This window comes from Rhineura floridana, chromosome 10 (assembly GCF_030035675.1).
Source record: "Rhineura floridana isolate rRhiFlo1 chromosome 10, rRhiFlo1.hap2, whole genome shotgun sequence".
In the NCBI taxonomy this organism is placed as follows: Eukaryota; Metazoa; Chordata; class Lepidosauria; order Squamata; family Rhineuridae; genus Rhineura; species Rhineura floridana.
This window is the reverse complement of record NC_084489.1, coordinates 76,190,921-76,217,108: the sequence shown is the minus strand read 5'-3', so window position 1 is coordinate 76,217,108 and position 26,188 is coordinate 76,190,921. Positions and strand designations below refer to the sequence as shown.

The window sequence follows — 26,188 nt, the reverse complement described above, 5'->3', positions numbered from 1 at the left end:
TGTATAAACTAAAATGCAGAGTGTTGCTGCTAAGAGCTCTATTTTATAGGTGTTATCAGAAAACAAGTATTAAAACATAAAAATTTATATATATTCTGTGTTCATATAGCCATTCAGTCGTCATCGCCAAGTATATATTAGTGTTAAATATCATTTACCCAGAATATTTTTTCTGTTTTGTTCTAGCTCTGTCTTGAAGAAATTGCATTTAATCCCTGGCAATATATAATGAAACACCTAAAAAGCCCTTCATTGTGGTGGATGTAATTTTTTTCAGGTCCTGATAACTACTCTCAGTTTTTTTTTGAAAGAAATATTAATCCTCCCTTCAAAATATCTCTGAATTAGATGCTTTACAGCACAATTCTGACTTAAGAAGTCCTATTGAATGCAGTGGGGTTTTCCCCCAGGTAAGTGGGGTTACTATTGCAGCTATAACTATTTAGGTTACCACCAGCGTTGCAACATTTATAGAGCAGATCTATACATATTTACTTAGAAGTAAATCCTATTCAGTTCAATGGGGCTTACTTCTAGGTAGGAGGGTATAGAATAGCAGCCTTAATAGATTAATTGATTAGATTAAGCAATTAAAAACATTTTGTTTAAGTTCTTGATTAATCAGGCAGGAGATTTTAAATATATATACAGATCACATCTGTAGTTTAATCATAGAACTTTACTGAAACTCATACAATTAAATAAAGCTGCAATCCTAACCCCACTTACCTGGGAGTAAGCCCCATTGAATCCAATAGGGCTTACTTTTGAGTAGACATGGTTAGGATTGTGCTGTAAATTTGTTTTTTAATTGGGTGATGGTTTCAGTTGCCACCTGGCAGACAAAAATTCAGGAGGGGAAACTTTCTCTAATACTGCATTTCCACCATGGGAAAAAGCATGTTGAACATTTGTGTCGTGCATCTGTTGAGGGATCAGTTAACTTGCCAGAAAACCAGACCCTCTTAAAGAAAGGGTTTAGCAAAAGCTGTTTTAACTGTTTTAAATATGTTTTAATTACTTATTTTTAACTGTTTTATTGATAATGTTTTTTGTAAACTGCTTAGAGGTCTTCACATTCAAGTGGTATAATTTTTTTAATTAAATAAATAAATAAAAAGGCGCAGATTGGACTTCTGAGCCTTCCTTGTGCTTTGGAATAAATCTCCTAGGTTGGAAACTCTATCCTTCTTTATTCTTGCCTAAAATGGATAACACATAAAAACTACAAGTCCATTTTGTAAACTTTGAAATTCCCCTAAAAGAACACATTTTTTAAAAAAATTAAGTCTACTTGATATTCTACCCAGTTGTTTGTTCTAGCCATTTTGATTAAAGTTGTCAATAGCACAAAGAAATGTGTGCTTGTGTAATACAGTCGAATAGTATTTCCAAATAGTATGAATTGGCTAATGATTCAGAAATCTAAGAATTCAGTATACAACAGATTTTAATTATCTCCTAATATGAACTTATTTTGGAATTGGTTAACATGACTAGTATGCAGTCTACTAATTATGCATACTAGTTTCTTTCACATAACCAATTATCTTTTCATTACAAATGACTAAACTTAGTAGCAGCATTTATAAATATGTGTCCAGCACTAAAAGACTACTAAAAGTGTGGTATTTTAACACTAAATCTTTGAGAGGGAAAAGATTGTATTGACTGATTGTGATATTTATTGGGTCATAATGTATTTAAATTTTCTTTAATGCATATGTTAGTGATTGTTTACTGTGATAAAGTGCACAAAGGTCTCTGCAAGCAATTCTACATGGAAAGAATTACCTCATGTCAGTGGTCACTTCTCAATTAAAAGTTCCATTAGCAGATGATTCCAGCCTCTGGTTTGTGTACTGATTGCATTTTATAGCTCCTAAATCAGGCTTCCTAGACAGGGAATAAATAAACAGTTAAAGTATGTGGTAATGGCATCCTGATCTTCTTTTGCCTTTGGAAACACCTAGGTCCATTTAAGTCAATTAAGTTCAGAATATTTAGTGAAATAAATTGTCATGTTTGAATTACTGAAAATGAGTACTTTGCTGATTTGAAGATATTGATTCATCTTGATACGTGTCCCCACCACTTAGATTAATGATAGTTACCTTCACACTTTTTTTTTCAATTAAAATGTTTCATATTACAAAGTTATACCTTGTGCTGGTAATTTTCTTGTAAGAGATCATTTTCACGAGCTTGAGCTTGCAACACAATAATTAAAAAATTCTGGAACACTCATTTTCTTAAGTGTCTGCTGCTATCTGTGCAGAGCTGTCCAAAGCACACAAGATACACCTCCTTAACTGTGGATTAATATAAGCATTTATATGTATTGTGACTTTTGTTACATGAAAACCAAAAGCAGAAAGTGCCAAGCATCTAAACAGCCAGTAATAAAAAGGGGGGAAGCCCAAGGTGCTGGAAAAAATGGGCTTTTTTGTGTGACACATGACTTTCAAACTTCTGCTTGGAAAATGAGCACCTATCCTCCCATGCCTACATGTAATTTTGGTTCTGTATAGCTGTGCCCACAGAAACTGCTGGGGACATAGCAACAGCAATTAGTATGATAACAAACTAAAAAACCCCAATGAATTTGAATAACAAATCTGTCCAGTTGATATAATAGCATCCTTCTCTGTTTGTGCATAATAGAACAATATGGTTATTTTTCTGTTTTTATATGTGCAAGTAATAGTCTCTTCAGTGTAAAAGAGCAAATCCAGGGTAAGGGAGCAAATTCATCATTCATGGGATCATGAATTTAATGAAGGGAGGGATATAAATTCAACAAATGAAAAAAAAATACTGAGGATTATATCCAATGATTGTATAAACTGAAGGCAGTTTGTGCAATAGTGGGTCAGTGTCATATGGGACTGGGGGGGGGATCACCTGAAATTGAGTGGAACACCAGTGGCTCAAGATCCCCCCCATCCGCTCTCAGGTGATTCTCCCTCCCACTCCAGTCCCATATGACACATTCCCCACTGTTCACCTCCCCAAGAGGGTTTTCAGGGGTACAGAGGACTGCAGGGAGGAAGAGGGAAAGATCAGTTGCACACCACTTTCACAATCACTTAATACAACCACAGGTGTTTAAGAAAAAGCATATAGATGATAAAATCCTGTGTTTATTCATTAGCCAGGAAGAACAGTGTGATACATCAGGGGGAAAATGTATTTAAGAAAGGGTGGATAGAATTCAATTTTTTTTTTTAGAAAATAAACATTGTAAATAGTAATTTGTCTTAATATTCGCCTTAGTATTCAATCTGAATAGAAGTACGTTAGCCTTACAGTTAAATCTTTAAACTGAACAATGCTGCTTTGATTTCTAGGAGGCTTTTCTGTGTTAAGAAGTAATCAAACTGATTCTTCATTAAGTATGAATTTTTACACGGCACCTCATGAAAATAAGCTGCTGTGTTTTGTCCATTAACAGAACAAGGACACTTCATCTTTGTTTACTATTTTGTTAGTGTGAGAGTGGGCTTGGCTAGAAACAAGCAGCACTGGAAAGACAGATAAAGTTGTCCAGTCTGCAGGATTTTATATTCTCATAATCTCACAAACTGTCATGGCTGCAGAAAGAGGCTACATAAAGCTATTAAAAAAAACCCCAAAATGATACTGTTTTAACGTTGTATTACATCGTAATTTAGCAAGGCATGGCTGAGTTTCAGCAAACCTCAGACTTGCATGTTTCTCTCGCATGGCCAGAATGAGAACTTCAGAAGCTACAGATTTTGCTTAATGTCAGTTTGCTTCCAACTCTTCTACTGTCTGCATGGGAGGAGGAGTGTGTGCATAAGAACAAGGCTCACTGCAACTGGAATTTTTGCTAGAACTTTCCATTGTTTCCCATAATCTGTTTTAACTTTCTGATCCTGTGCAACAATCTTGAAGCATGCCCTGTTTTTTTAAAAATTATGAGAACCATAGATGTGGGCATGCTAGTGCTCCAATTTTCTATTACTGTTTTAGAGACCAGCACAGTAGCACTAACTCCTTGGCTTTCTTTGCAATGGGAGTTAAGATCATCCACTGGATAATAAGATACAGATCTGAGCACAAATGGAGTTAAATTTGTTCATCTGAAATAGATTTGTCTCAGAATCAAGTTCTGTTGTTTTTCAGTATACTTAACGTTAAATAAGTAAGGTTGTAGACTTAGAGCATGCTCCACAGCCTCCGCTACACTGTGTGCAGGCGACCAAGCCCTGGCAGATCACAAGCTGAGATTCTATGTGACTCGGTAGCTCTGTAAAAGCTGCTGTTGCTGGCAGAGGAAGGAGATTGCCTCAGCAGAGTAGGGCTGTGGATCATGCCCATGGTATGGCATGTATTCCAGTCCAAAAGTATAAGGTTGGATTCCTGTCCCTGATGTATCTTTAGTTCTTACCTCAATCCTTCATTTTCAAAGTTGAGCTTGACTTGGCCCCAAAAAACTGGGTGTGTGTGAATCCGCTGCCGGATGTGGGGCTTATTGTATTTTGCCACCTGTAAATAGCAGAGCTCAGCTGTGATTAACTTACCAAATACTATGCATTTGAGAAATGTCAGTTACAAAATTTAGCTTTTACTCTAATTTGAATATTAACTATTCATCTTACCTTGCTTATGAATGTTTCTTTTGCCTTTTATATTTAGAAGAACCTAGCTATGGAAAACTGTGTTTAATTAAAATGATAATCAACATTGTATAATCAGGGTGGCCTAAAAATGCTTTATATAGTTTTTAGATTAAGTTATAAATGTTTGCTGTGGAGCTACCTGAAGACTGATAGAGATGCATTTGAAAAGCATTATTTTTTTATTGATTCTTAATGTAGTAAATTACCAAAGTTATTTGGCAGCAAACAGAAATGGCCTGTGATGTTGTTCACATTTATTCTCCTGATAGCATCACAATTTGCATTAATTGCATTGCTAGTGCACTCACTTATATTAAAAGGCTTCTACTATAATTAATCCTTTTTATTTCAAATCATTTTGGCACAATTTCCAGCAATAAACACTCATAGAAGACAGACACTTGAAAAATAACATGCAGGTTCCTTCAATATACCTATTGCTATTTTCCTTTGACATGGAGTTATTGATAGGCTTCTAGGAGCCAGTGTTACATATGGCTAAGAATTAAGACCCATATGAAGAATGGTAAGTGAATTATTTTGCATAAAAAATAGACAGCTTGAATCTGTGTAATTAACCTGTGTTTAGAATATACCTTGATTTATGCCTACATTTGTATTTCAGTTGCATACATTATGGAAATTTAATTTATAATCCATTTAGCTGATGTGATCATAGTGTTTAGGGCCATCATTTATTAATGCTTGTATATTAAATGCTTTAGAGGCTTAATCCTGGCCGGGGGGGGGAGACACACAAAAGAAAAGAAATTCTACAAATACAGAAGTATTTGGTGAGTCATAGATGAAATTCTCCTTCAAATTTCAGGCACCTTTGATATATTTACCAAAGTTGTGGTGTGTGTGTGTGTGTGTGTGTTTATGTTACTCATTCAGAACAGCAAACAGTGACCCTATAGATTGCAAATTAATGATTTACAGTTGAAGTTTACTCTGTCAACTACACAAAAGAAGGTTTCGGCTTCCATGCCTTTGCTAAATTATTCAGTTGTGTATATGGAATGCTTCTTTGGCTTCACTCTTATTGTCCATACATTCTTGGTGGTAAACTGTCACACAACATCTGTGTGTTAGGGTATTTTTGATAGGACATCAATAGATGGATGATGGTGCTTTTTACTGCTGTTCAAGATTCTATAATTTTCTCCTTGAGCCTGCATGAAGAAAGTTTTTGAGGATTTGCATTTGGAAATAATAGAAAGTAGCTACTTTCTTCTCCTATATATTGATGTTAGTATGCTGTTAATAAGGGTAATTATGACAACTCATCAGAGTACAAAACTAAAGTCTAGGGGTGAGGAGTGTGTGAGATAGAGCTACTTACAAATAAAAACAGAGTAGCACAAGCTTCAACTTTCAGTGTGAAATTGCTATTAGCCATGACTATACGGGCATAGATAGGTGCATAGTTACACTCTGAATGTCTAGGTTGAAAACACTATACGTCTACCATTGACAACTATGAGTGGCACATCATTCAGTAACAGCCAGAAAATGCGTTGGCGTTAGGGACCCTTAGTATATAGAAGATTGGATTGGGGTTTGTTAATCTGAAAGTCTGGTGAGGATAAATAAAGAAAAGGAGGCCTTTACTATTTTTTTAAATTTAGGGTCAGGAAACTTCCCATTGGTGAGTTGGCCAAATGGCCCAAGGGCATTGGTTTCTTCCTGGAGAACTTGAATTTGAAGCTTCCAGATAGTAGCAGTGTTACTTAACTGCTTTTCAAAATTTGTTTAACTTTAGAAAACTGATTCTAGCGCATTATCAGTAGCTAGCACACTAATGTGTTTAAAATGTTCTACCTATCTGCCAGATATCATGCACCTAAGCTACTTAACAAAAAAATCTAATTTTATGATGACTGAAAACATTACAAAATGGCAACGCCATAACAATATGCATAGCTTAGCAATATTTCACAAAGTCTGTATATTTAAGCAGCTATTAAAACTTCGGTGCATAATTAAAAGTAGCCCTTTGCCATCTGTCTCTCTCACTTGGGATTTATTACCATATTTGGCTGATCTGTCCAAGTGCAGAATTTGGTATTGCGCATAGAATTTCATATCATGAGAACTTCTTTCATATAAGTAAATAAAACAACCTACTAAACACCAGTCTTTATGGATGCAAAGATTTATTTTGACAGTATGCAAGCAATACCAGGTGGAATCTCAAAAGATAAAGTGGTGTGGGAGGAATTACTATGATTTCGAGGGGTGGGGGAGGCTAAGTTCTGCATCGTTCCTTTGCCCCTTTTCATGACTAGCAATAGCAAACTAGCAAAATAAATTATGCAAAGAAAATGTGTGTATATAAATCCACATAGTTTTCATAATACAGGGATTCACTTTCTTGTATTACATTTAAACAGGAGATGGTATTTTTATGTTTGTTTTCAAATAAGATATTTATTCTTCTAGAATGATTGCAGCAAGTGTTAAATGATGATAAATAATTCTTTGTGGCTCTACCATGGCACAGCTTGATTAATTCAAGTCATTTCTGAGCTTTGGTATTGCTAATTATGTTTATGTATTTATTAATTTTTTATTTATGCATTTTTGTATTGTGTTGATGTAAACTGATATATGACCCATTTTGGGTGAAAGGTGGTATAGAAATATCTTAAAATATTTACATGGAATGAATGATACAAAGATGGATGGGGGAACTTGTATAGCACTCGTGTAGATTGAAGAGGTGGCCTTATGTTAAATGGAACTTTCTGAAATGAAAGAACATAGTAAATACTCAGCTTCTGGAGTATATTAAAATGTGTGAATTAATTTTCAATTCTACATTTTTTTAAGGCTTTATATGAAAACATGCTTGTCGAGCTTCCATTTGCCAGTTTTTTTCTTTCCAAGTTGTTGGGGACAAGTGCAGATGTGGACATTCATCACTTGGCTTCTCTAGATCCTGAAATGTACAAAAACTTACTTTTCCTCAAGAGCTACGAGGGGGATGTGGAAGAACTTGGGCTAAATTTTACTGTGGTGAATAATGACTTGGGGGAAGCACAGGTAAGCGACTCATTCTTTTCCATTTTAGTTGACCATTCTAGTTGATTTCATAGCAATGTTTGTATTCAGATGTCATAGTGATAAGGCATGCATCCAACAACTGTGCAACTTAGAATCCAAGTAACACTCTGATTGCACTCTTTCATCCTCCAACCAGCTCATGTGTCTAAGTTGCATTAGCTTTTCAATTCCAACTTGGTCTGTTATAGGGGAAAATCACTTGTAGTAAAATGAAAAATGCTTTGCATTGACTTTAAGTTCTGCACTTTAATTGGAAGCAGGGATATGCAGTGAATACTTCTTTACAAGTGCCAAAGTGCTTGTCTTTTTCATTGTCTGTTGGATTTTCTTCAGAAATAGTTGTAGTTGATGACTCTAAAATGTTGGTGTGGAATATTGAATTTATAGACATTCAAGGCAGTATGAAGGACAATTCTATGTGGTAGATATTGACCTGAATGGAAGACCCTAATGCTGGGTTTAGTTTGCTAAGAGTATATTGGATGGAATCCAAAAGAACCACACAATTACAGTAGGGCCCCGCTTTACGGTGCTTCACTAATGCAGCGGTCTCAATTAGATGCAATTAGACTAAAGCCCCACTCATACGGCGCTTGTTCCGCTTTTATGGCGGTTTTCAGGCATCACGTGCCATTCTATTCAATGAATTCCGCTTTACATCGGTTTTCGCTTTACAGCAGGGGTCCAGAACGTAGCCTGCCATATGAGTTGGGGCCCTACTGTAGTTCCAAGGGAGCTTTTGGCTTGTGCTTCTCAAATAGCAATCCTTCTGTGCTATGTAGCAAATGCTCTCTGAAACTAAGGAAAACTTGAAAAGTAGTTTGTGATATAGGAAGGGGGTCTGCTTAAGTCCTTGGGTGCAACTAAAGTACTTGTTTGGGTCTCTGCAATTGTAATTGCTTCTAGTGGGTACCTCTGAGAATATCTTTTGTGAATTTAAAAAGAACAATTTCATATCTTAATTGACTGTCTCTGCAAGGAAGCAGTTCAGCTATTACTGCTTGGAAAATGTCCAGTCTTAGGCGCAGTCCTAACCATACCATTGAGATCAGTGGGATTTCTATGTAAACTCAGTTAAGAGTGGAGTCTCAAAGTATCTGTCCACAGAAAGTCTGTCCGATATTGGTTAGAGAAGTCGGAAGAAAAATTATAATTACTGAAAACAAAGTAAACAAGAAAACCTGTCTGACATTTTGTAGGGTTTAGGAATTGTGCTGTTGCTTGTAGGAAATGCTTCCTGTAATTTCCTGGACAAAAAAAAAAAATTACATTGTGTGCATTTTGCAGAAAAGTTTGGTATAGAACAGATTCTATACCAAAGTCTCAGATTAAATCGCAGTCTCCTAGTTTGGAGTGTTAATGGAAAACTGTGGTTTAATAAACACCAGAAATATTGAATTCCAGCACAGGAGGGAGAGAAGGAAGTGGTTTTCATTTAAAAACTGGCTTTAATGCCTAATAATTGCTTAATAAATAAACACCTAATAAATGCGTCCTAAATCTATTGCCATAAATTTCAGTGTTCATGATGGTGCTCATCAGGCACTGCATTTGGACATAGGAACTTGCCTTATACGGTCAGACCACAGGTGCATCTAGCTGTTGTTTTGTACATAACTAGCAGCAGCTTATCAAGTTTCACCTAGAATGAAAGGATGTGTTCTCCCACTTATTTACAGCCCTTCGCCCTTCCAAAAAAAACTTTCCTTTTTTCAAACAAAACAAATTGGAAAATGTGGTGTTGACACACTGGGCTTCATATAAAAGTTGAGCGTGTTCACTCTGTGCTGACAAGTATAATGCAAGACACAATAGTAGTAGCTCCGAATAAATGTGTCTGTATTATGCTTGGCACTCTTATACAAATGGAATCCAACCACAGGGGCCTCCTTTTAGACCAGAGTGTATCATAGGAAATGTTTAATAGACGAACAGAAGGTTGTATTAATTTGTAAGTCTAGACATGCATGCCAGCCACAGCAGATTCTGGTGGGTGGGAGGTCTAGAATGTTCTGAGTACTTTCTCTGGATATTTGACCTCCCTTCACCACCTCCACCACCATGCTGTGCTCCTACTGATTTTCAGCATACAAGGGATTGGTGTTGGTGGTGGCACCTTGTGGCACCTTGGAACATACAGGGCAAGATCTAGATAGATTGGGGACGCCCCAGCTGGTGTTATCACTGAGACCTTGCCACACTAGAGATCTTGAATCATGAAGCACAACCTAGCATGGTCTGGTGATATTGTCAGGCGTACCTTGCATACATCTGTAATGGATCCAGAATGTTGGGGAGGATGCATTTCAAATTCAAGAATCTTCTCCAGAATTTTGGCAGTATAGAACTGATTTATTTCTGGCTCTGGCTTTGCCAAAACTTCATTGACTGGAACTACTTGCATTTTCTCATCCCTAATTATATATTAAAATATTTGTGGTCAGAATGTTAAGCGTTTGCTTGACATAGATTGCTTTTATACTGCAACTGTATCTTGCTGATAAAGCCTCTTAGAGGAATGTTGATATTATTAAGAAGTTCTTTTGGATTTGGGTGTGTTTAAAATGCAACAATAAGCTTTTAAAATAGGTATTTGTCAATTCAAGGAACTGTGAACTATGACCTGCGTAATTTTAAATATATATAGTTACATTATGCCACCTAATGGCAGAAGGTGTAACAGAACAAGCCATATTGTCTCTACCACTGCCAAAATTTAGACTTACGCATTGTTGTTGCTTATAAATGCCCATATGTATGTATGTTTGAAGGTGCATGGACTGCTATGCCACCATATTGTCATAAAAGTTGATATTAGTACTTGGGGTGAAAAATGGTTCATTGCTAAGAGCAAGTGGTGTTTATTTCATACAAGATTTTTATGTTTTACAGGTGGTTGAACTGAAGCCTGGTGGAAAGGATATTCCTGTCACTAGCGCCAACCGAATTGCATACATCCATCTTGTGGCAGACTACAGGTTAAACAAACAGATCAGACAGCATTGCCTTGCATTTAGGCAGGGTCTTGCCAATGTGGTTAATCTTGAGTGGCTTAGAATGTTTGATCAACAAGAAATTCAGGTATTCAGATCTCTATGGAAAAAATAATTAATTTAATCATTTAAAAATTGGAAACTTCTGACTGAAACTAAACTACCTATATCTTTCCTCATCCATTCTAGGTTTTAATATCCGGTGCACAGGTTCCTATTAGTCTAGATGACCTTAAAACTTTCACAAATTATTCAGGCAAGTATATTGTAATCTAAAGATAAATAAGTGATTGCAAGCCAAAATCAGGGAAGGTGTAAAACCCAGGAAGGTTAAGCACAATTAATGTTCATTGATTTCAGTAGAAAAATGAACTATGTGGCTAATGTTTCCCCATTTAAATGAATCTTAAATTTGTGGAACTTTTAATTGGATCATGCGTCAAATCACAAATTCTAAGAGAAATATTTAGGTTTGCCTTTAAAAAAATGCACCCAGTAACAACAAGGTTTTTATTGGCTCCATTATATATTAGAGAGATAAATAAGACTGAGAACACCAAAGATATTGTGTAGTAATACAAATGTGAAATAATACATTCATGTTAATCAGTAGGCCTGAGAGTTAAGTGCCTTGATTGGGTTTTTAAGGCTATGTTATTACTCTTATAGGGAATGAAAGGAAATACATTTAATAAAGGCCATTTTTAGTATGTTATCTCAGGTTTTAATATTTCAGTATCTGTTGAGACAATAGGTGGGTGACCACACTATGCCAGTTCCTCACTATTGCCACTTGCTGTTCTCCATCCAGCACTCTGGAAGGTCCCTGTGGGGTGGGCAATGAGACACTATGGTGGGAGAGAGGAGGAAGGAAATTCCTGTTGTATGAGCAGAGATTTGCTGTAGATCCAACCCCTCAAATCTGAAGAAATTTGCATGTTTAATTATAAGGTTATGAAGGCAGATGACATCTCAACTGAAAATTCTTTAACCAAAAATCCTAATTGCTATATACTGCTATTTTGTGTTATATACCTTTTCTTCAGGGAGCTCAGGCAAATGTACTTGAGGGTCCCAAATGGTCTCCTCAGGATTGGGCTGGTGCAGACCTGCCTAGTCTTGAACAGGTGTCTTCTGACTCAAGCCTTTGTTTTCCACCATTTTTCTTAATGTGCTTACAAGCTGCATTGATTTGGATAGATTTAGAACTCTGGGCTATTTCCAGCACCTGCCAAATATTATAAGTGCTGCAAATTTAATGAATCCCTGAAAAGGCTACGGTGGGATGGGATGTGCCATTCTACTCATCTCAGTCCCCACAGTACCAATGTACCAGGTGGCTCAGAATATGTTGGTTCCTTTGCTGGCCCATGTGGGCTGTATAATCTGCACATCTGATTTTCTCCAGTAAGACACATTAACAAAAAGCTGCACAAAGGCAGTAGTGAGGTAACTTGGAGATGACCTTAAATGAGATCTGATTTGACTAATTGAAATCATTCAAATGTATCAGTGTTTTAAGAATACACTATAGCTACCTTCTAATAGTATACAGTAATACGGTTCAGTTTTCATACAACTTGTTTTGCTTTTGAAAAATTGTAGGTGGTTATTCTGCAGATCATCCAGTAATCAAAATCTTTTGGAGAGTTGTAGAAAGCTTCACTGATGATGAGAAACGTAAATTGCTCAAGTTTGTGACAAGCTGCTCACGACCACCACTCTTGGGGTTTAAGGTACTTATGTTCCTCAGTTTGGCTTAAAATTAATAGCAACATAATCTGGTTTATTGCAGCCATTGCCATGCTTTAGCAAATTAAGGAAACTTGCTTAAGGAATTAAGAAAAAGGTACAATAAATAGGCGTACACAACATTTGCACACATCATTAAGTGCTCACAGAAGTTGCCTCCACCTGATTTTTAGGGTTTCCCCATTCCGCAGCATACCCCATTCAGTAAAGAGTCCATTCGAGTACACACACCGATGTCTGAGCCCACTTTGGGTAGGTAAGTTCATGTGTCAGATTTTGGAGTACCATTCAAGGAAAACAACAATTTTTTAACTGTTTAGTTTATGATACTTTTACCATGTTATTTCAAGTGAGCAGGTTACCTTTTATAAATCAGGCTGTTGCCCCTGTGACTAAAGAAAGGTGCATGAGCTCTGGATAAATGCACACAAATTCTGCAGAAAGTATGACACTATTGATGTGTTCCCATAAAACTGGGTGAGAGGGATTTTGTGTTCTTCCTTTAATAAATATTTCAAACCTTGACATGAGAATTACAGTTTCACAGATCTGGATTGCCAAATTATCTATTCTACCCATGTCTAATTTGTATTTTTGCATTTTCTATTGTGCTGATAACAACAAAATGTAATTATTTGTAAACTTTTTGATATTGTGAGCCTCTTCGAGCATTGGTTACTACGGAAAAGCAGCATACAAACTGATGATCAAGTAGTACAACTTTGTATTTCTTAACTACTCCCTTACGGAGACTGCCTACCTACTGAAATATTACCTAGCACCTTGTAGTGCATCTTATTTGACAGAAGAGAACTGCTTCCTCCATTTACAGGCAGAGATCCCTGACAGCTGTTACTGTTGTCTGGTAACTGTGTAGGTTGATGAATAACTCTCTCCTGTCAAATACCAAGAGCTGTTGTTGTTTGCCTACCAGTCTCAGGAAGACGTACTGTTACCATGCTGTGCCCAAGCAGCATAGGAACCTTCAGAAAAGTAGTATAATTCAGTGTGACTATAAAAAATGCTGCTGCAGTGCTTTTTTGAAGATGAAGAGCACCCATGTACTGTAAGCAGTAATTAGTATTTGCCATGAAATAAGTGGATTCATTTAATGAAAAAAATATGTTGAAGGCAGCAATTAGTACAAAATGTCTTCAGTAATTAATTGTACATAGCTGCATTAAACTAGAAGATAATTGAGCGTTACTGTTAAGAACATAACTTTCTAATAGCTTGGCTTTGAAATCTTGTCCATACTACATTGTGGAACCTTCACCTTTGCTAAAGTTAGTTGAGACTCATTTAAAAGAAAGCAGTGTGTCTTGAAGTACTTTACTTATAAATAGCACAGTCACGACTTGCACTATTTTAAAAAAGAAAAAAACGAGAGTCTTCACTGCCAGCAGCTTGAGCTCACAATAACATATGCTAAAGCTAATTAAAGTTTAATAAGTTTAATAAATGAGATTGTTACAGACAAAAAAAATCATTAAAGTGCAGTTGGAAACTGTTAAGTTCCAATCAGGTCACACAATAAATTGATGATGCTTCTCACTTCCCTACTATTGCAGATTCCCGTTCCACGGTATTTAATTATGCAACAAATGGTGCCCTTGGCTTGACATTTCAATATAGAACTTCATTTTTAACATTTTTACAGCTTAAAGTAGGAAAATTCAATTAGCATTTTGAAAGGAACACTAAAAACACAGCATTTTATCTGACATGCATTTTAAGGCCTCCGTTTAAACAATAATTTAACTTAAAATCTCATTAACCTCTTGGCATGGTGTGTTAGATTGTCTGGTTTTAGAAATTGGGGGGGGGAACTACTTTCACTCACCCAAATCATTCGATGAAATTAATAAAACTCTTGTCAAAGAAAGGACAGCTTTGGATGTGAGATTTAAGTATCTTAGGCACCCCTGTTGGGAGAAGAGATTTTATTTTCTAAGAGCTGAGGAATACTTGAGGGGAACTATTTTACACCTTGGCAAAGTTCTTGTTCTGTCAAAGGCAGAGTCCTTAAGTAGCTAGATAAAGCAGGAATGGGCAGCATGCTTATGACCCATGTTTTCTCAAAGCACTTTGATATGATTTAACTTTATAGTATTCTGTGGGAGTACCAGGATACTGGATACTATTAAGAAAAAACAATTTTGTGTGTGTGTTTGTGTTGGAAATGGAAATGGACTGCCTTCAAGTCGATCTCAGCTTATGGCTACCCTAGGTGTTCATGGTAAGCAGTATTCAGAGGGGGTTTACCATTGCCTTCCTCTGAGGCTAGTCCTCCCCAGCTGGCTAGGGCCTGCTCAGCTTGCCACAGCTGCACAAGCCAGCCCCTTCCTTGTCCGCAACTGCCAGCTGGGGAGCAGCTGGGCTCCTTGGGACTATGCAGCTTGCCCACGGCTGCATATGTGGCAGGGCACGTAACCCCTGAGCCACTCACTGTGGGGTGATCTTTAGCTGGCCCTTTACACCCAGGAGACACAAGCAGGGATTTGAACTCACAGGCTCTGGACTCCCAGACAGGGTCTCCTGCAAATGTTACAAGTCCTCAAATGTTTGGATTAGAGTCCTCAAATGTTAGAAAATGCGAAGGGCATAGATATTAACCATTGGAAAAATATTAGGTATTTTTGACTTTCTACTGAGAGCTGACCCTGAGACAATCCTCTTCCTTCTTCCGCTCCCCCATGCTCAGAATGGAGTAACATTACAAACTTTTTGTAAGTGTTTTATTACCATAAGAAACAAATGGTTTGAGGATTCTTTAAATGCATGGGTGGATAAACTCTATATGCACATTTACAGATTGCTCAGCTTTAGCAATAGTGTAACAAATTTGATTCCTGTGTATGTATACACACAGTAGACACACACACACACATTTTCAGTGAAAGTATGAATCCTAGTTAGACCTTTAATGATAGAAAATGTGTTTTAGCAACAGTTGATGTGCAGGTAGAAGTCTTGTCTGCATGCATTCTTTTGACAACTTTTAGCTGAAGGCAGTGTTTTTCATTTTTCATTTATTGGCTGGGAACTACACTGCTGTGTTAAACTTGCACAAGAAGCTTATGCTGTAGGTAACCCCCATGCTGCATCCAGTCTGCTTTTGGAACTCTTCTCAATTTCAAAACCATCTTGTGATGCTCTTAAACAAAAGCCAATCTAAAACCTGTCTGCTGTCATGGAACTACTTCAAAATTTCATTGGAATCTGGCCAGAATCTCAAGTAGGCAGCCATCAGTCTGCAACACTGTTGAATAAGTATAAAATTTACCTGATAGAAAGAAAGAACCCTTTTAGTTATTGTCCATGTTTCCGTGTTTCACATTAACTCCATAATAGGAGGTTTTTGTGTCTTCAGAACCTATTACAGTTTCTTTTAATATACTTTAGCTTTTTAGATGTAGGAGTTTATTTAAGGTCATAAAGAAAATACTATTTGGAAATGCCGATGAGATTATTTCTGCTCTTTGTCTGGAAGTTTTCTCTAATTCTGTTTTCATCTCTACATTCTTTCCCTCTGCCCCAGGAATTGTATCCTGCTTTTTGCATACACAATGGAGGCTCTGATTTAGAACGACTACCCACTGCCAGTACCTGCATGAATTTATTGAAGCTTCCAGAGTTTTATGATGAAAATCTTATGCGGAGTAAGCTTCTTTATGCCATTGAATGTGCTGCTGGATTTGAGCTGAGTTGAACTGATGTTTAATCTAATGCTCTGTTGAGGAACTTATCAGTGCCTACTCCATAAGCACTACCCATACCAAGCAGATTAAGGGAATTCCATGTAGGTTTCTGCAATTCATCTTTTCTGTCAAATACTCAAGTAGGTTTCAGTTTTAATGCAAGGTGTTAAGTTTTCTCTCATTCATCAGCTTTTAACTATCAACAGTATCTTACTCTGATTTCAAAATAATGAAGCTGTGTGCAGTTCAGTTGGCTTTCCAAGAAAAAGCATATTTGGGCACAGTGACATCTTTTTGAAAATAACCAAAGATGAAGCTTTGACTGTGCGCTGTTCAAATACAAATAATTCCAGAAGTTGGCAATAAAGCAACATGCAAAGCAGCCCATGATGAATAAACAGGGTGATGACTTTGGAGGGGGATGCAAATTATTTGTAAGTGGCCCGCAACCAAGAGGCTAAAATATGAATGGTAAAAGTAGTTCCACATTTTTTCAAGTGGCAGAAATTTTTTACAAATTTTTCTGCAACTGCAATTTGTTGCAACTGGGAAAATGCATTTTTATTACCATGGTAGGCATTGAGAGAGAACATTTATTTCACGTGTGTGTGTGTGTGTGTGTTCTTCAGTACCTTCAGTAATCTGAATGGGCATGCCTATTCTCCAATTACTACCTTAACCTGTGTCATGATTAATTGGACATGTTCATTCACTGCTCTGTTCCACTTTCTCCTGTGTGCCTGTAGACTTTAATGCAGCAGACCTCTTTGGCATATAGACCACATACAATAGTTGTGACTTTGGAAAAGAAATACTTGTAACAACTATTAAAATACATTTGAACTGGAAGCATCAGGCTTTTACTCTTTTATATCTGAAAGCCTGTGGGTGTTCACATACCCTCTGTAGCTTTCTCCATCTGGAATAACTGGTTGGTATAGAAACTGGGCTGCCCTTCATTACTTGTTATCACTAAGGAGCTATGAATCCATTTGTTCAGTTAGCAGGACTGCTTGGACTCGGGGACGGGAGTGCATTACTGGACTATGTTTGATTGCCAAGGGAAACACTTGTTTCATGTGAAAAGAGGTGGTTCAGAAATGGTCACGGCACTGGGTCAACATTTGTCTTCACATGCAATTCTCACTAAATTATTTTTTATACTATAATTGGAACCTAAATCATTAACAGGCAGAATCAGGTGCATCCTTTATTGTCAATTGAAAGAGGCCTGAGAATTTTGCAATTGGGCTATTCCACTGCTGGCCTTCTAGACTGAAAACTATTTTACTGCTGGGGAAGCTTCTGAATTTCATATTTAATTAGCAGTAAACAGCAATATATTTTAAATGTGCAGAAGAACTCTTGAGTGATTTTAAGATGTTTACTAGTGTTAGTACAAAAATGTATAATTTCATGGTTTGGATAAGGAATGAAGTGCTAAAATACTCTTTGTAGTCACAATGTACAGAAATAAAACGAACTGTTTTCTTTTTTGGTTTTGTTCTAAGCTGTTTTATTTATGGTAACATTTAAAATATCCTGCCTAATCTGTTCCTGATAGTTGACTGCCTGTGTTTTTTATTTTTATGTAAATTATGGAACTTAATAACAGAGGGACTGTAGAAACCCTTAGCGGGACTGCTGCCTTCTCTTAAAAGCAAAATCTGGACATTTCTTTTTTGAAAAGCATTATTTATTCTATAACCAAAAAAGCATTAAATATTTTGACATTACTTTTTTCAACTGAATTAATTTAAGAACTGTCATGTTTGTAAGTTGTAAAATATAAATTAAACTTATTTTCTATTAAGTCATATTATTTCCAAGATTTTGTTAGATTTAGGTCACATTATTATAATGGCTGCTAATTTGCATTTGCTCCTGTTATGCAAGTATACAGCAGTTTCCAAAATGTTAGCATGGAAGCCGAACCAAGAATGAGGCTGAGTTTATATAAGGACAGTGGACAAAATCTGATGAGACATTTATTCCTTTCACCTCCATGCCAAATTGCAAACTTTTAAAAAAAACTGCTTTCATCTTTAGAGGTGGTCTGCCATGTGCTTGAAGAAGCTACTCCTCAAGAGAGACTAGAATAAAGTGCCTCTGGTAATGTTGAACCGGTTGCACAGAATTCTGTGCCAGTTTGTATTTGAGATATAGCTTGCAATACTACAAAATAAGCTCTAACGACTGCACCATGCTTACCTCTTACTCCACGTGCTACATGCACAGTCACCGTAGTCTTACCTGAGGATGATACTAATTTGTACCAGATTCTCTGAAACTCTTTGGGGGTTGAACGAACGTATATTCGTGGTTGAATTATCCAGTGTAGATTATTATACTGAAGGCAGGCCATCACTAAGGCTGCAAAGTGCTAATGCATACATCCTTGAATATCAGCCCCATTGAATGTGATGGAATTAACTTCTGAGGAAACATGCATAAGACTGAACTGGAGCTTTTCCCATTGCATTGCTGGTAGAAGCTAGCCCTAGTGGGCTTTCCCTTCTATGCAATTTTTAAAGGAGCACAAGTGCTATCAGCATCTGGACCTGGTGCCCCCTATAATGTGCTTTCCACAGTCTACATTTCATAGAATAAAGGAGATTCTTGAAAGAAGAGCAACAACTTATCTACCATACTTGATCCCCTTCTACATGGTGAAATTTCACTAGGGCAAGACCACTGCTACCCAGTCCTGCTATGAATGGAATATTCATCAGTAGATTTGGGACAAAGAAATTGTAGTCAAGATGTCTTACAAAGCTAGTCTATGAGTTCATTTTATAATTCAATGTTTTCTAGTCACCTAATGTCATAATTTGTGGTATTGCATTGTTGTGGGAACCAATAAAAGGTACTGTACTGGGATAGCAAAAATTACTGTGGTAGTCAGTGATCTGAAAAGACACATGGGAGGCATAAGCAAAGATAGTACATGTGACTGCCCCCCCTTACAAAGAGTCAGTGGAGTAAGCTAGTACAACCTTGTGCATTGCATTGGTGGCAGCTGTGCAGATCTGGAGTTTGCAATGGGCACACAAGTATCATCTTACTTGTGATCACATCACTCCGGTGTTAGAAGAACTACACTGGCTACCAGTTGTGTACCAGGCCCAATTCAAGGTGTTGGTGTTAACCTTTAAAGCCCTTTACGGTTTCGGACCAGTTTATCTGAAGGAGCGCCTCCAACATCACCAAATATGCCGCCTGACAAGATCAGCCATGCAAGACCTTCTCTCGGTCCCACCAGTTAAAACAGCTAGGCTGGTGCAGACCAGAGAGAGGGCATTTTCAATTGTGGCCCCCACCCTCTGGAACTCCCTGCTTATGATCTTCGCCATGCCCCCTCCCTGGTAGGCTTCTGCCAAGCCTTAAAGACCTGGCTATTCAGGCAGGCATACAGGATTGCTGGGGTGGACTAGGGTTAGCTGTACAGATGGGCGGTTTTAGATTTTCATCGACTGTTGTTCTGGTTAAATGTTGTATTTTTATCCTTTTATCTTTTTATGTACGTCGCCTAGAGTGGCCGTTGTCGCGGCCAGATAGGCGACTTAAAAATAAAATTTATTATTATTATTATTATTGGGGTCCTAAGACTGCAATTTGTAATATGATTTCAGTCACATTTCCAGTCACTAGGCAAATATACCAGATGTGGAGTTCCTGAACTACAATTTCCATCATCCCTAAACACTGGCCATGCTTGGGGATAATGGGAGTTATAGCTCAGCAACATCTGGAGGATCAAAGGTTTCCCACACCTAAAAACACATTTATTATCCCTACATAGCGTAGTAAGTCTGGTGTGCTGACACAGTCTGCACAGCTAACAGCTAAACCTAAAGCTTCTGAGCTGTGGGCATCTTCAGCTTCACTATAATGCACTATTCTTGGAGCACATCCTCCCACACTATGATTGGAAGACAGCTTGTTATAGTGAAGTAGCAAGTGAAATCCACTTAGTGCAGTTGGGGCAGAGAGGGAGAGGAACAACACAGGCACATATTTGTCTTTGTCCTGAAAGTTCCTATAGGCAGGACCTACACCATTGGTGATGTGGAATTTCAAGCGCTAAAATTTTGACAGCAGTTGGTGTTTGAGGAGAGTTTTGCAGATACCATGGACTGCAAAAAAGACAAATAATTGGGTATTAGAACAAATTAAACCAGAACTATCACTAGAAGCTAAAGTGATGAAACTGAGGTTATCATACTGTGGACACATGAAAAGACGCAATTCACTGGAAAAGACAATAATGCTGGGAAAAAGAGGAAGATTAAACAAGATGGATTGATTCCATAAAGGAAGCCACAGACCTAAACTTACAAGATCTGAACAGGGTGGTTTACAACAGATGCTACTGGAGGTCGCTGATTCATAAGGTCGCCGTAAGTCATAATTGGCTTGAAGGTGCTCTCTCTCTCTCTCTCTCTCTTCACAATGAGGAAAGAAGCAGAGCCAGAAGGGAATACAATCAGCAACTTCTGCTAAATTAAATGCCAACCAAGAGCTTTCAAATTGCACAAAATAATGATCTAAGCTGTGCTTATTAGATACATTTTTTTCCAGAGAGGGGCAGCCTTCTCTAGCTCCTTATAAAATGTTTACTGAAAATGAATTGTTATAAGAGTTCTATGTCCAAAACTAACAACTACTGTCAATTGGCTGCATTGGTTATTTTTTAAAACACTGTGTTAAAACACTGTGTTAGTCCACTAACTATAACAAGGTTAAATTGGCCAGATCATGTTTTCTACATAATGACAAAGGTACCTATTCTCTGGCTCACAAATTATTCTAAATACACATTGCCAAAGAGCAAGGACTGGTCTGTCCATAATGGTCACACACACACTTCTTTTGTGTTCCCCCACCCACCTTTTGAAAAGTCCCAGTGGCCTTGCTAATGTGTTGTGTCTTTGTACCACTTGTCTTATGAACAAACATAGGAGCAAAGCACAAATAGAAAACTCATTCAAGCCCAAATGACCCCCAGAGAGAGTAATGGGTAGCTCTCCCCACCATAAATTCTAGTTACTGACTCAACTCTTTGCAACCCTCTCTTCCAGAAGTCCCCACTATTTCTTCTGCTTATCTCGTTCTTTGCATTAGAGGCAGCTTGCACATCTAAAAAAAACAACACGCCAACCACTCTTCTTTTGATTGTAAATTATTTTAACTGACCCCAATATTGTATTTTTACACTGCCGTAGGGGCCACATGGTTAAGGATAGGTAAAAAATCTAATTAACAACCACAACACAATTACAGCTAGCAGCAAACTAAAGCAACGTTAAAAAAACCCGAGGTTTCTGTCTGTCTTCAGTTAGAATAGTCAGCTGGAAGTCCTGATGGTATCTCATTCAAAAACCCAGTCATCTGCTTAATAAGGACTGGCTGGCCAGTAGCCTATCCATAGGGCTATGGGGAGAGGGAAAGGAGATGCCTATTGGCCCCGCCCTAAAGGTTACCTCAGCTCGCTCAGTCCAATTAGGAGAAGGGAAGGGAGACGTTGCCCACCTCGCTTTGCTATGACACTTGACAGTGCAACACCTCAGCCACCAGGTGGCGCGCGCATCCAAAACTTCCCCTCTCTCGAGGAAGTGGTGGACACTGAGACTCGCAGAACGACTTATTTCAGAAACTTCCGGAATAGCCTAGCCTCGACGGAAGTGAGAGCTGAGAGTTTCTCCTCTCGCGGTCTCTTTCACTTCAGGCGGCTGTCACAGAGATCACGTTCAGAGTGATACATCCCATTATTTCCATAGAAAATTTCCGGGTCCATGTCAGAAAAGTCGGAGAGGCCTTATCGAGATCAATAGGAAAACCCAAGATTTGGTCACGGCTGGCCGTTAGGCACCAGCGTAACCACTCAGAAACAAGTGACGGCAGGAGTTCATGTTATTTTAACTCCGTTTTTATTTTGTGTGCACAATTCAAGTTTTGTTCCTGAGGCCAAGAGAGAGAGTTGTTTACAAACAACCTGCAATGTAATCTAGCTGTTGCAGGCTGGGGTTAAGTAAAAGCCTGAGAGAGTAAACTACAACAACCCTGCAGTGTATAGTAGTGCTGTTATCCTCAGTTTCAGGTTATGGGTCGAGGTGAAGCTGAGGGAGTACCATACACGAACGCTGCAATGGAGTACAATCTTTATAAGAGAATGATGTGAAGCAGGGATGGGAAATCTGGGTGTCCTGCCCCCCCCCATGTTTCATGGACCACAACTCCAACTCCCTACCCATTGGCCATGCTGCCTGGGACTGATGGGACTTCTGGAGGACCAGCGATTCCCCACACCTGGAGACACGTGAGGCCACCACCTTGCTGAAGCTAAGCAAGACTGGATGTGGTGACAGCCTGGGTGGGAGTCCACTTCCTTGGTACCACTTCAGCCCACTCTGGGCTCCATTATGGGCAGGATATACATAAAAGAAAATAATGAAATGATTTCAGCCAGATGTAGATGATGTAGATGTAAATGAGTCTGGATTGAATACCCAGTTGAAAGTAGCCCTCAGATCAGATATTCTTTCAGATTTTAAAATTGTGTTTTAAATTGTTTTTTTAAAATATGTGTTTTAAATTGTATATTTGTTTTAATGTTTTTGATTGCTGTAAACCGCCCAGAGAGCTTCGGCTATGAGGCGGTATACAAGTGCAATAAATAAATAAATAAAATGCATACTCCCAGCCCAGTATTGAGGGGTGTCAGTTAGGATTGCACATGGGCGCCTCTCCACCAGCCTCCAACTGCAGTAAGGAGTCAGTTGGCTAGGAAGGGATCCACCCCAAAAGAGACCCCAGTTTTGCCCAGGTGAGTGGAAAGCTGCCACCAGCAGTTCTTATGCCAGTGGTAGGAAATGAAAAGCCCTGAAACAGGATGTTTTGGGATGGGGCAGGATGTCCGCACTGTTGGTTCTGGATCCAAATCCCCATGGATCTTCTGAGGGGCCTATCAGCTATACCAGCCTGGAAGTGGCATACCAATTTTATTAAGATACACACACGCACACACATCACTTCCACCCTGGCTGAGGCAAGTTAGCAGGGCTGTGGATGATTCTCTGTGGATCTCTCCTCCCGCCCCATATGTAGGATTGCTCTGCCAATCCACTTAAATCCAGCTATTTGAGTTTATCATGTTCTGAACACCAAAGTCAGGATCATTCAGACCATGGTATTCCTGATCTCTATGTATGGATGTGAAAGTTGGATAGTGAAAAAGGTGGATAAGAGAAAAATCAACTCATTTGAAATGTGGTACTGGAGGAGAGCTTTGTGCATACCATGGACTGCGAAAAAGACAATTAATTGGGTGTTAGAACAAATTAAACGAGAACTATCACTAGAAGCTAAAATGATGAACTGAGGTTATCATACTTTGGACACATAATGAGAAGACATGATTCACTAGAAAAGACCATAATGCTGGGAAAAACCAAAGGGAGTAGAAAAAGAGGAAGACCAAACAAGAGATGGATTGATTCCATAAAGGAAGCCACAGACCTGAACTTACAAGATCTGAACAGGGTGGTTCATGACAGATGCTGTTGGCGGTCGCTGATTCATAGGGTTGCCATAAGTCGTAATCGACTTGAAGGCACATAACAACAAAGGTAATCTTCAGAGGCCAAAGGTTGGAGGGCAGGGAACAGGAGAGAGGGCCTTTTTGGTGGTGCCCCCCCTCGTTTATGGAATGTTCTCCAAGAGACCCTCCTGGGGGCTGCTTTAACATTCCTCCAGTGCCAGGCATTCTTTTCTCCCAGGTGTTTGCATTATTTTAATATGTACTTCTTGGTGTTATTTATTCTTGTTTTATTATTACTGGTGACTGTGCTTTCATTTGTGTGGTGTATGCCTGTATGGCATTTTGCTATTGTTTTGCTATTAAGTTGTTGGTTTGCTATGTTGTATTGTTTATATTTTATTGGTTGCTAATTGAAGTGTATTGGATTTATTACTATTTTTATTGTAAATTGGTGTGGGACTCTGGTATATTTATTACTGTTATCATTATCATTATTAATAAAATAGAATAATAAAAAATAGTAAATTGCCTCTTCACACTTGCAAGTCTCAGGCCAAACCCATTGTTCAATTGCATACAGAAGCTATGAGTGCCAGTGAATTGCACTCAGCTACATTACATTTTTAATCGAAACAGTTACAAGAAATAAAACATGAGTTAAAAAACCCCGAAGAATTCCTGTCTTGGGTGCTTTTTTTTTTTATATAAAGAGACATGTTGAATCCCAGTCATTGCTACACTAAAAGCCCTTTGTTCCTCACTTGATGACTACCATCACAGACCTATGCATCCTAGAGATGGAGATACCCGGAAACCTAACGAAATTAAGAACATTCAAATATTGTGTCACTCTCATTGTGTCACTCTACTTCTATAGAGGCGGGGAAACCAACGGCTCTTCCTCCACTTTCTGCGTGTGACGTGCTTCCTGTTTGCGGCCCTGAGAGGAGAGATATCGTCGCTACCGTCACCGCTGCTACTTATCAGAGAGCGGGAAGGGAAGAGGGACGAGAGAGAAGCGCTGCAGTCGCCGGCCGGCCCTGAAGGAGAAGCTTGCAGGTGAGGGAGTATTGACGGGGTGTTGAGGACGGGGGATTTACGAATTGCCTGCAACGGAAGGGGTAGCACTTAGGGTGTTTGGGTCTCTCAACAACGAACGGGGTTGGCGCCAGGGGCGCGCGGACGTTTTCTCACTCTTTCCCCCCCTCCCAAGCCGCCTACGGCTCGTGCTCTCTCGTGATTGGCTAAGGCGCGCTGCAGGTGGCGGGGGGGCGGGAGAGAAGGGTGATTATTTCTCGTTTCGTGTTGGGCTTCCTCTTTCTGTTTTATCTTCCCCTGGAGATTGTCTTTGGCCATCTTATGTCGTCTTCGTCCTTAAGGTCGCAATGGCTGGGCATGCTCGCTCGCTCGCTTTTGTTTCCCTGCTTTCCCCGTAGTCGGTTTCATTCCCCCCGCCCCCCAGGATCACTGCAGTTCCTCCACGGGCCGGCATGGTGGATGGGTGGAAGTCCGCGTACCACCGTCGTTAAGCGTGTCAAAACAACAGCGGGGGGGTTGAGGGCGCTGTAGAGTTTGGGCAAGGGCCGGAGGGGCGAATAATGATGCCCCATAGGAACGCGCGGTGTCTGTCTGGGGTGAAGGGAAATGGCCTCTAGAGCAGAGGGAAGTGATTCAGTTGTTAGGAGGCGTAAAGGCTAGCATAGATCAACTCCTTAAAACTTGTATATTGCTTGTTTGGCCAAAATAACCTAAACCAGTTAGTAATTCTAAAAAAATGAAAAGTAATAGTTAAAATAGAGCACGTTTATTGCACAAACAAAATGTGGGAAGTAAGCTTTCATGGGCTACAGCTCACTTCGTCTGCGGATCGTAAAGGGTTTTGATACAGCAAATAAAGGTGCTATAATGCTTTAAACCATTTTTTTTCTTTTGCTGTAGCAAGCTAACATGGCTATTTCTCTGGAATTTGTTGCTAATAGTCATTTGCTGGCTGTAGGTATTGCCTCCTTACTGTGCAAGCGTGGGCAGGAACATTGTTTCGTTTTTAATTCTTCTTGTTTGTACTCTGCCATGCAGTTATAGGACATCGTCTCGTTTTTTTTTTTTTAAATGCTCTTTTTTAGTGGTTCTGTAAAAAGAAGAGATCAAATGTCAATCCTTGGAGAATAAGTGGCAATCATTGCCTTCATTTGAAATGGTGCAGTGAACAAATGATCTTGAGCTTGCATCAGAAATTGCCATTTGAAAACCATTGAGAGGAATAGACTAATATCTAATGGTCCTTTACATGTTACTTGGCTGTTACCCCACTGAATATGCAGATGGAGAAGGTGTAGGAAAAAAGTGTTTAATTGACAGCAGTAAGTTCTTGGGGGAGGAGGTCCCTTTCAGAAACAGAAATATTAAAGTTTAAAAGTTAACTAGATTAATATTTGGCACTTCTGTTAAAGTGTAACACAAGAATACTTGGTTGATATCAGAGTACTG

At 38.7% G+C, this 26,188-nt stretch overlaps 2 protein-coding genes across 4 annotated transcripts in view; both read left to right on the top strand.

Annotated features, from left to right (window-relative positions):
- UBE3C (ubiquitin protein ligase E3C) overlaps nucleotides 1–17,658 on the top strand; it is an 89,924-nt gene extending 72,266 nt beyond the window's left edge. For both annotated transcript variants that reach the window (XM_061587477.1, XM_061587476.1), the window contains 5 exons: nucleotides 7,482–7,694; nucleotides 10,608–10,796; nucleotides 10,898–10,964; nucleotides 12,314–12,444; nucleotides 16,002–17,658. In XM_061587477.1, coding sequence (XP_061443461.1) covers nucleotides 7,482–7,694; nucleotides 10,608–10,796; nucleotides 10,898–10,964; nucleotides 12,314–12,444; nucleotides 16,002–16,172 — 771 coding nt within the window. In that variant the 3' untranslated portion in view covers nucleotides 16,173–17,658. The remainder of the gene's footprint in view (nucleotides 1–7,481; nucleotides 7,695–10,607; nucleotides 10,797–10,897; nucleotides 10,965–12,313; nucleotides 12,445–16,001) is intronic.
- Nucleotides 17,659–24,592: 6,934 nt separating this feature from the next.
- The window catches only part of DNAJB6 (DnaJ heat shock protein family (Hsp40) member B6), a 68,731-nt gene continuing 67,135 nt past the window's right edge, over nucleotides 24,593–26,188 (top strand). Inside the window, exon 1 of one of the 2 annotated variants that reach the window (XM_061586220.1) lies at nucleotides 24,593–24,760. The gene's annotated coding sequence lies outside the window, so the exon portion shown is untranslated. Of the gene's footprint in view, nucleotides 24,761–24,998; nucleotides 25,081–26,188 lie in introns of those variants that run through there. The other variant, XM_061586221.1, reaches the window with a different exon arrangement.